The 10,708-nt window shown below is 32.9% G+C and overlaps 2 protein-coding genes across 3 annotated transcripts in view; one reads left to right on the forward strand and one right to left on the reverse strand.

Moving 5' to 3' along the window:
• The first annotated feature begins 379 nt into the window (after positions 1-379).
• LOC116840513 (mini-chromosome maintenance complex-binding protein) lies at positions 380-4,105 on the forward strand. The gene is made up of 8 exons (XM_032807327.1): positions 380-705; positions 956-1,230; positions 1,879-2,247; positions 2,435-2,760; positions 2,840-3,019; positions 3,105-3,348; positions 3,424-3,594; positions 3,771-4,105. Exons 1-8 carry the CDS (start codon positions 699-701, stop codon positions 3,960-3,962), a joined length of 1,764 nt encoding a protein of 587 aa, XP_032663218.1. The 5' UTR covers positions 380-698; the 3' UTR covers positions 3,963-4,105.
• A 33-nt stretch (positions 4,106-4,138) lies between these two features.
• Positions 4,139-10,708, reverse strand: part of LOC116840520 (UPF0605 protein GA14893-like) — a 27,945-nt gene continuing 21,375 nt past the window's right edge. For both annotated transcript variants that reach the window (XM_032807349.1, XM_032807341.1), the window contains 4 exons: positions 9,099-9,174; positions 8,822-8,975; positions 6,370-6,594; positions 4,139-6,220 (listed from right to left, as the gene is read on the reverse strand). In XM_032807349.1, coding sequence (XP_032663240.1) covers positions 5,991-6,220; positions 6,370-6,594; positions 8,822-8,975; positions 9,099-9,104 — 615 coding nt within the window. In that variant the 5' untranslated portion in view covers positions 9,105-9,174 and the 3' untranslated portion in view covers positions 4,139-5,990. The remainder of the gene's footprint in view (positions 6,221-6,369; positions 6,595-8,821; positions 8,976-9,098; positions 9,175-10,708) is intronic.

A 10,708-nucleotide genomic window follows, 5' to 3' on the forward strand; every position in this document is an offset into this window, starting at 1 on the left:
ATGTTTTGGTTACACATTTTTTCGAAAACTAGATGGGAAAATGGTTATACTAACAAAAACTCCTAGGCAACAATTTTAATTTCTGCGGATTAGTGATATTGTAGAAGTAGCAAGTCCATGAATTTTGTGGAGTCGTTTTGACATATGCATATGTATAGGGACGTCTACATTGGAAGTAAATAGCAAGAAGTAGGAAGTAAGAGTAAGAAATTGACCAACCACAGTCGAATGTGAGAAGAATAATCAACTATGATTGGTCAATTTCTTATTCTTACTTCCTACTTCTTACTGCTTATTTCCAATGTAGACGTCCCTTATGTGTCAAATAACAAACTGTCACTAATCCGTAGAAATTAAAATTATGTTACTTAGGGGTTTTTGTTGGTACCAACATTTTACCATCTAGTTTTCGGGAAAATGTCGTGTAACCGATGTTTTTCCGCCTGTTTCAGTGAAAATGGCTCTTAGAAGAAATCTTTTAGATCTGATTATATGATTACCGTTATCGTAACTTTTTTAAGTTTCTGTGGAAAATGAGCATTGAAAGAAAAAGGGAAAGTTAAGAAGTGTTATTATATCTTTGACAGTATAGAAATTCAGTCGTTGAAATAAGAATTGTGAAAGAGAGCACGTGTATAAATTACTCTTATTGATTGTGTATAGTAATTAACAATACATTGGAATACTTCGTTTTCAACATGACAGGTATATATAATTACATTTAATAAGTGCATGAGTTATTTGAAATTAGCGATAAAGTTTGATTTTTCAATTATACTTTCTTATATTCTTGTATTTGAAATGAAATAAATGTACTTTTGAGTTTTGAGAAAGGGAAAGAAGAAAAGATAGAAAGTATACAATAAATAATTGGACAACGAATTAATGAATCTTTTAAATTTTTCATTTTTACATGATTTATTTGTTGTACCATAAGATATTTGGTTTCTTTTAGCTACCGAAGTGAGAAATTGGTCTTCAGAGTATTATATTACAAACCAGTCATCTTGTCAGCAAATTTTAGACAATTCTGATATATTGAAAGAAATACCTTTATTGAATGATGTTCAGTTACACAATATAAAAGACAAGCAATTGGTAAGATTCCGAGGTATGGTGCAGGATATGTATGACCCCGAATACTACCTTAAACAATATGAAGTAAAGAATACTAGAACTGGGGAAAGCAATGTTAGATATGGAATGTACACAGATTTAGCTTGTTGCTTGGTAAGTTATCTTTTATTTTCTTATATTTAGTCTTGTTTATTTATACATAAGGACTTGAAAAATTTTGAAAATTATGGAAGTTTTTACACACTTTTCTTTGTGTACCATAATTTCTTTAAAATCATTCTTTTTTTGGCTTGAACATAATTTGATATCTTTGCTGTTTTCTTAGATTATTTCTATAAGAAATAAAGAATTGTACAGATCTTTCAAAATTTTGTAAATTCTCTTTATATATTTAAAATTTACTTATTTTGACTCTGTAGAAGTATTGCAATATAAAGTATTCAATACTTATTGTTATGAACTTATTGTTCTTTGTATTCTGGGGCTGTATTCTTGAAAAAATATATGATACGATATTTCAATAAAAAGCTATAATATACATAACATGAATTATAGCTTTTCATAGAAATATCGTATGCGGTATTTTTCGAAAATAAGGTCTCTGAATGTCTCATCCTGGCTCCTGTAATATGAGCAATTTGGATATAATGCAGAGTCTATATTAAAATTATGCAGTCCAGGTGTGGGAAGCTTCAAGAATAGCTTATCTCATGTATATCACTGCATACATTCATTCTGAGAGATTTAAAACTTATGATAATGTTGTACAAGATCTTTAACCTCCATTTTGTATACACGCAGCCACATGAAGAAATATTCTTTGAGTCTAACAAAAATGAAAACTCAGAAAGGCAAACTTATATTGTGATTTCTATACCTGGTTTAAACCAGTGGGTGAAAGAAAAAAGTACAAATGTAGAACAGTCTGATACACATACAAGTGCAACACACAACAATAGTACAGGTAAACGAACTCTAAATGATCAAGATGATAATGATACAGAGGAAATGGATTGTTCAGAGCCAATTGCAAAGAAAGAAAAAGTTCTGGGAGATAATATTGACATAAATATGAGTGATAGTAATTGTAAAGTTCAAAGTATAGTTTCAGAAGATCATATATTGAATTTTCCTATCCCAATTGATGGAGGAAAAGCTTGCATAGTAAAGGTATGTTACTATTGTTCTAGTAAAGGTAATGTAAAAGTAATGTTCATAGTAAAGGTATCTTTACTATTGTTAAAGAAATACGCAAGAATATATATTAGACAATATATTTTTTGCAGATTCTAAGTTGAATTTTCCTCATTAAAAATCCAATCTGAGAAAATTATATGCTTTAATTCATATTTTTCAGGTTTATGATGGAACAAACTTGAAACTGAACCAAGTTGTCGACATAGTAGGATTTATATCGTTAGATCCGATGTTAAGTACAATTCATACTTCAGAAGATGAGATGAACGAAGCCGAAATAAATACTCATAATCCGCCAGCTTCTCTGGTGCCTCGATTACATGCAGTGAAAATAGTAGAGCTTAACAAATCTGAGATTGCAAATCCTCCGGAAATTATATCCAAAGCACAGCTCATCAGGGGCGATTTACACATAATATTGAGTCAATTATTATTTGGAGATCACTTAGCTGCTGATTATTTAATATGCCATTTGCTCTCTGCCATGTATGTTTTTATCGGAAAATTTGCTTTTTAAAATTTACACATATGTATAGAACTTTTTGTTTCATAATTTTTTTTCCAGATATGTCAGGAAGGATTATTTCTGTCTCGGCGCGTTTCCTTTAAACATAACCAATTTTCCAGCCAGTAAACTCAGAACTTTTCCAAAAGCGTTTTATAATTTTTTAACGTTATTCGTCAAGAAAAGTCACTTCTTAGAAGTGACTTTGGAAAACTTGAACGAATTAGCTTTAATTCCAAAGTAAGTTGGTATCATTGAATATTGGTATCATATGTGATTAGTAAAAATATTTTGTACGATAAATAATTTTGTCATTTTTTGATAGGAAAGATTATGAATGTAATAGATTGACGAGCGGTGTTCTTCAATTAAGCGATAACACACATCTGGTGTTGGATGAGACAGGCTTAACTGCCGGTGATCTCACCGTGACCGGCAAGGAGAATTACAAAGCGCTTTCCGATCTGCTTATGTTTCAGAAACTGAAATACGACTTCAAATATTACACAATGGATTACGAAACGGATATTCCAATGTTAATCTTTTCCGATGTAAAATCTTTTATTTCGGTAGGTGTTTATTTGCGTTATGAAATATATTGTATCTGATCAGCAAATATTAGGCAATAAAATATTTTTTTGCAGTGTCCCATGCAAGTTATTTTAAATGTTGATGCAGAATCGGAAAATTTATATACTAAGGTGCTTGAAGCTGCGCTTCAATATTTGAAGGAAGAGAATCGATTGGCGAATATTCGTCAATACTTGGAAGCATTAAGACATACGGAATTCGTCTTTGATGAACAAATCACGGAGGTATATTAGTTAAACGATATAATTAATTTTTGATACTATCTATATATATAGTCGATACTTTTGTTATTACATTAACATTATATTAGTAGTTTGTATATATTTCTATATTAATTAAAATTTGAATTTAAATATATATTTTTATATATATACTTATGCTCTCCTCTTTTTTTTTTTAGGTCGTTCAAGATTATTTTGTACAAATGCGAAATTCAAACGAGAATATAAATGCGGACAATCTGCACGCATTGATAGTCTTTGCCAGATTGATGTCTATATCATATGGAAAAACAACTCTGGATACAGAATGTTGGAATAGAACTGTACAATTGGAAACAGAGAGAATGAGTAGGCTTCCGCAGCGCGGTTGACTGTCAATGATACAGTAAAGAAGAAGCTATCATAATCCAACCTATGTTAAGTGATACTGTATAATTCAAATATTTATTCTGTTTATACATCTTTGTAATTATCTTATTACCGATTAAAAAAACTATACCATTTTATACATACATACATTTGTATTGTGATTACTCTATCAAAAAGGAGACGGATCAACTTTTATTTATACAGATAAGTATCACATAGTTACATTTCGATAAGTAAAATTTTGCTAATAATATCATGTAATGTTGTTTGAACTGTTTATACATTGGCTATGATCCATTTCACAAATTCTGAAAGTTGGACGTGTGTATGTCTGTGTTCATTTCGTTCGAAATGGAACTAGCACGTATTGACGTTTCTCAATTTCTTTGAAGATATTTCCCAGTAGAAATATTTCCAAAAATTTGTATTTCTTCTGCATTAAGTACGAAGCGTAGGTGCGAAGTGTGTGCATAATCTTAATGAACATTGGAAGCTCGTAGCATATTAAATAACTTACGTATATTATATAGATTTATTTTTGCGATTACATGGATATGAGAGCATTAGGGATACGGCGCAAGTGTGTTTTTGACGACCCACGTGTTCGTCGTCTAAGGACCGATTTTTTAATAATAGTTTCAATTTAGATTTGGATTTAAGGCTCATTGTACTTCACCGTCCATGTCAGATTTGTGTTGTCAGAAGCGAGAAATGACATGCTAACGAAAATTGCGCGTGCCGTTTCTGAATATAGATATAAATAAAAGCATTTGCTTGAGTATATTTGTAAAATTGTCCGAAAGATATCCCTTTCTCCTGATGATCAATAAATAATCGTATAATAAATGATGAAATGAGGCATGTAAAATGATAAAATGGATCTGTTTTGTCTGCATGCCTCATGTCTCTATTTATTATATGACTATTTATTAATCGTTTAAGAAAAGATATACTTTTTTCGCATAATTTTACAAGTATGTTCAAGCAGTCTCAAGTGCTCTTCCGTCTATATTTATCTTTATTTAGAAATGATATGTAACTTTCGTCAGTATGTCGTTCCTCGATGTTACAAATTCAACATAGCCGCGGCGAGATACAAGGAGCCTTAAAGTTTGTTCTAACGTTCACACGTGTTTCATGTGTTTGGACAGAGTTTAAACTACTATTGAAAAATCGGCTCCAAGTAAACAAGAATCTAAAATAGAGTGTAGATTAGATTGTTCTTTCTCGATTGTCATACTTTGAAAGTAGTCAAAAAGAGCCTAACATACTTCGGAGATTTATCTTACATATTCAGCGAGTTTTCCATTTTCTTATAAGTAATCAAAGTTCAACATTTTACGGTCCGCGATCCATTCGAAGTCATCGCGCTTTTTTATTCCAGTATATTAAAAGCGCAAATAGGCGATGGCATTGTGCTGTCAACAGACTGGAATATAAAAATAATCGCGATTGCACTATGCCGTCGGCGGATTGCAAAGTGTTAATAAAAATTAGTTTCGTCAAATTAAGATTTCAATTTCCCTGTAGCCATCTTAATTTATAATATCAGTAGAGCGAGGCAATACACAGTCAAAATTCTTACAAAATACATCGGAATAAAATGATATGTTTATAAAATGACACTTGCAATCAATCGAACAGATCTGTAAAAATAGTCTGAACAATTTCATTTTACTGTAACAATCAATAAATTAATCGTCAAATTAATATAACGAAATCATGAGAAAAGATTGGATTAAAAAGGAAGGTTGCATATCACATTAATTTTTTATTGATAAGTATCAATGAAAATTTGTTGACTGTTATTAACTGTTATTCATTGATTGTTTCTTATTATTTATTGACAGTTATTTATTGATTGTTTGAACAAAATAAAGATAATTTTACAAATCCGTTCGATCAATTGCGATTTTATGGATACATCTTTTTAATCCAACGTATTTTGCAAGAACTTTTAGGGTCTATTTCTTGCTTTTGACGTTATGAATCAAGAGTTTCGCGGCGAGGGGCCAGGAGTCTTAAGTGAATTATGCGCGTGTCTGTCCCGTCTCGTCGAGATACGCATTGTCGAGGACCCTCTGCACGGCGGACATGTCCTTACTTCTGTTCAGCCTCTCCTCACGTTCCCTTTGAACGCGTTCCAGCCCTTTCTTGGCGGCCTGAGCGTACCTCTTGGAAAGTGCGACTTCTCCTCTCGCACCCGGGATGTGGCCTGTATAACCGACGATCGGCGGTCTTTCTGGTGAGACATGATAATCTGCAATAGAAATAAGCAAATCTTATGCAGTCGTGGTATTTTAGAACCGAGAGTCTTTTATTTTGGTTAATATGTAACGTTGTTGCAGTGCTACATCGGGCCGGAAGCAATTAATGAGTGACCGAAGCGTAACCATGCGATGACTATACCGAAGGTCCTTCTGTCTCCCTCATGACTATGATCGATCTCGATGTCCACATTGTCCGCTCTCGCCCGGGACAGAAGATTTCTCGGGTCCGTACGTTCAGCGTGAGCCCTCATCGCGTCTCGTCGTGCTCGCAGCTTCATTTGCGCCTCGTGCCACTCCTTGGCGCCGGCCTCCACGGCTCTCATGAAGGGTAGTCCGTACCTGCTGCTGAAGCCTGGAATATATCCTGCGGTAAACCGGAACGATGGCTTCTTCAAATAACGATCGCTTAGAAGAGGAATATGTCGCATTAAAAATCTCTATGAATTTTTACTTTAAATGAAAGGATTTTTTTATATTAACATCGATATTTAGTAAATAAAGGTCTTGTTAGAGGTAGTTTATTTTTGGTTGCAAAGCTTCATGCTTACTATTACTTCGAAAGAACATCATGTATATAGGCGTGGAGATTCCATTGTGCGCGCGAAGCAAACTGCTAATTACAAGCGATTTAAGTTGGTCGATTAGTACTCACTAATCGCGTGTACTGAAGGTCGCGCCAAGGTAATCTCAGTTTCTATATTGGTATTTTAAAGCGATAAGGTAAACTTTTTCATCGCTATCTCATGTTTTTTTGATCTCATAGTTTTCTATGAAAATAACATCGATTTTTTGCAACGGAAATTTAATGAAAGATTATTACTTGTGATCGTGATTTGTTGAATACATAAATTATTTTACTTTTGGCAGCATATTATATAAGAATTCTCGTAGTAATTGTTTGTTACGATTACTAACTTATATTGTATAAATTAAATATGTTATTGCTGTAAAAAAAAGACTGAATATTTATTTTTAAACATATTAATTTTTTTTGTCTTGTTAATTGTGTTCAGATATATATGATCTTATTAAATTTGATATTCATACTAAAGAATTAAAAGAGACTATATCTTTCGCATTAAGCACTATAGTATTTTTAATATGGTTTTAATTCATTTCTAAATTATGTATTGCGGCGAACACATGTAAATAATGTTGATCTTTTAAACGCTCTCTTTTGAGTCTAAATCTGTAGATTTTCTTTCTTATTTATTTATTTTTAATCTTTTATTTTTTTTGTTTCATTACTGATTTTTTGTTTTTTTTGTCTGTTTCATCTGCGCGTTTTTTTTATATGTATAATAAAGAGTTTTTTTTCGTGAATGAATATTATTATTATTTAATATTTTAATCGCGATTAAGGCTCCTGGTTCCTTGCTGTGGAACTGCTGTTGATTCATGGCGAGAAAATGTACATATAAAATTCTTAACGTGCCTTTTTGAATAAAAAGATATTTATATGAAAGAAAACTTCAGATTGCTTGAGCATATTTGTAAAATACTAAAAACTATTCCTTTCCCTTGATAGTTAATAAATAGCTGTAAAATTAATATGACAAACAACCTTTCTCTTTAACCTCTACATTTTATTCTGATTTTATTACATTAATTTTACGACTATTTATTGACTATCAAAGAAAAATGATAGTTTTCGGAGTATTTTATAAATATACACTCAAGTGATCTGAAATATTTTTTCATTTAAATACCGTTTTGCTTGAAAATAGCACGTAAGATTTTTCAGCGTATTATTTCTCGTGTCCAATATGGTCGCGGTGAATACCTAGAAGCTATAAAGTCTACATTTGTATCGTATCACTGTATCCGATCATGATACGATACGCTGACATAATACCGTGATAAAGTCTAGTTTTCCATCTGTATTTATATCCCGTATCCGCATCTGTGTGTGCCCGAGCAGCACAAAGCATTGGAGGCCAATGTTGAGTCTATAACAATCAATGTAGAATCTCTCTTCCTCTATAGCGGCCAACTGTTAGTCAACTGATATGTATTACTAGAGTAAAGTTTTTTGTTTTTAATACACCCGTATTTTTAGTTTTGCATTGTTTTCAGTGTGTGTAGACAATATCTCTGTATAGTTGGCTGCTGCTAACTACATTTTTATTTATTATACGTTAAAAAAGAAAGAAAGGAAGACGGCGGTGGTGGGTGAAAAGGAAAACAACAGACAAAAAGAAAAGCGGATGTTTCCGCCCTATTCTCCGTGTGAAGAAGGGTTCATGATATAGATCAGTGTAGTGTCTAGACTGACTACGTCTGTATCGCGTATCATTTTTTTCGTGTAACAGCAAAATATCGACTCTAGCTCCAGATCAATGAAAATCATAGCGTATCATCATATTAATTTTCAACAATTAATTTTTAATAATCAACACAGGTACGATATGGCGTCTTGTCCATATTTGGCTGATCATGATACAAATCTCGATATGGATACGATACAAATATTCCTAATAATATCATTACCTTGATATCTCTCAATGATCATCATTCTTCGAAGTTTAACCACTGATTATAGCTGAAAAGATATCTATAAGAAAAATTCTAAATATTATCCTAAATGTTACCGGTATATCCCAGGATGTAGGGAGGTGCCTTGTAGAGTCTCGTCTCATTCCAATCTCTTCTAATTTCTTTGTCCCGAGGACTCAGTAATTGAACTTCCCTACCGGAGTTTGGCCTATATGGTCCAGTCTTAAGTATTTTTTTCTCCAACAATTCCTACGACGATAATATGATATTTCCAAGTGCATAATTATTTGGCTCTGTTATGTTATTTTATAACTTTTCTCTTTTTTTAAAGATAACAAGTGCAATTTTTCGATCTTCTATGATTATTTTTACCTTCATTATCTCTTCCGTGCTCGCACCAAACCTCTTCCCAACGCGAAATTTGAGTGTTGGACAATGTCCGGTATACCTGAAAGTATGCGTATTCAATTAAAGAAGAATTTGCAGGAACTAAAAGCTAATTCTGATTTAATTTTGAAAGCCCTGTGCGACAAGAGCACGTAATATTGTTCTGTACATAGTTGTACGTTCATATATACGCGAATCTAATTACAGATTTCTATATGTAACTAAACTTCTAATTCTCTTATACTATATGCTACCAAAAAATAGACGAAAAGTATATATTGTTGTACCCGCGCTCTGGAAGAGCGTTCGGGGATTGTTTTGGCGGCGGAAGGACAGTTGTTAGAAGAAAGGATGTTGCTCAGCTGCTGGTTGCTTAAGCAACGGCGATGAACAGCTATTTTATAATAAATAAAAGAGAGAAATTTTTGTATGCGAGCGAATAGAGAATTGAATATTGAAGAAGGTTCAAATTAAGAACCGAAACATTTATGAATATATCAATTACTAAACTATTATAATTGGATTAAATTATTTACATACCACCATCTGATTTTTTTACTCTCATTGGCCCTATTATCTTGGTGTTTTGATTAGTAACCTTAAAACCTAACTTATTATTAATTTTTTTTTTTTCAAAGAGAGAGTTGACGACGAGTCGCGATTGCGAGCGGACGTGTATCAGTTTTGTATTCAACTTGTAAAATTATACGGAATTGCTGTAAATAGTAAAGCTTCTTGTTCTTTTAAAAAACAAGTTCATTCATTTTCCTGTGCGCGAGCACGAGTGCAAGCGTCAGTGTAACGATATCTTGAAATTTTACGTGGGTGTTTGCAAAATACCAGAAGTCTTCGTGCTCAGGTTGGCGTGCTCTACTTTTATACATGTTTTTGTATGTCTTGCGTCAGATAGCCTGTATAATATATACTTTTTGGAGTCCATTCTTTGACACGGTATATAAGGGAGTCAACAATCTAGTTATATGTACAATTTTATGCTTGTCAGTGTGAGTCGACTAATTTGTAATTTAGTGTTCTATGATCAAAATATAGAGAAACATAACAAGAGTGTAGCGTGCAAAATTATGACCTATTATGCGAATATGTTATAGGCGCTTTCCTATTAAGTGAAGCGTACCTAATTCACGAGATTTATGTTGCACGATATATGCATATACGGCTTCTTTGTTAGATCTTTGTTTGTAGTTTTATTCGCCGAAAGATGGAATATAGTAAAGTTTACAAGAGAGAAACGCAAACTCGCACGTGTATCATCGATTAGAAGAACAGAAAAATGTAATATATTAGGTGTACAACTTTGCTTCCGCCGTTTTTTTTCCGAAATTCGAGGCTTTATTGTAAAAAACTGGTTATACATTTATGATTCAAAGTATTGTCCATTGCTAGCCATTACTTTCTCCCATCTTTCGGGCAGCGTACGAATCCCGCGTCGAAAAAACTGGTCATCTTTTGAGGCGATCCACGAATCGATCCAATTTTTTACTTCATAAGACCGGAAGTGGTGGTCAGCCAGGCCGTGTGCCATTGATCGAAACAAGTGATAGTCAGAGGGAGCAACGTCTGGAGAATACGGCGGG

Source organism: Odontomachus brunneus, unplaced genomic scaffold (genome assembly GCF_010583005.1).
Source record: "Odontomachus brunneus isolate Ranch 3 - 2012 unplaced genomic scaffold, Obru_v1 Obru_scaffold_001, whole genome shotgun sequence".
Lineage (NCBI taxonomy): Eukaryota > Metazoa > Arthropoda > Insecta > Hymenoptera > Formicidae > Odontomachus > Odontomachus brunneus.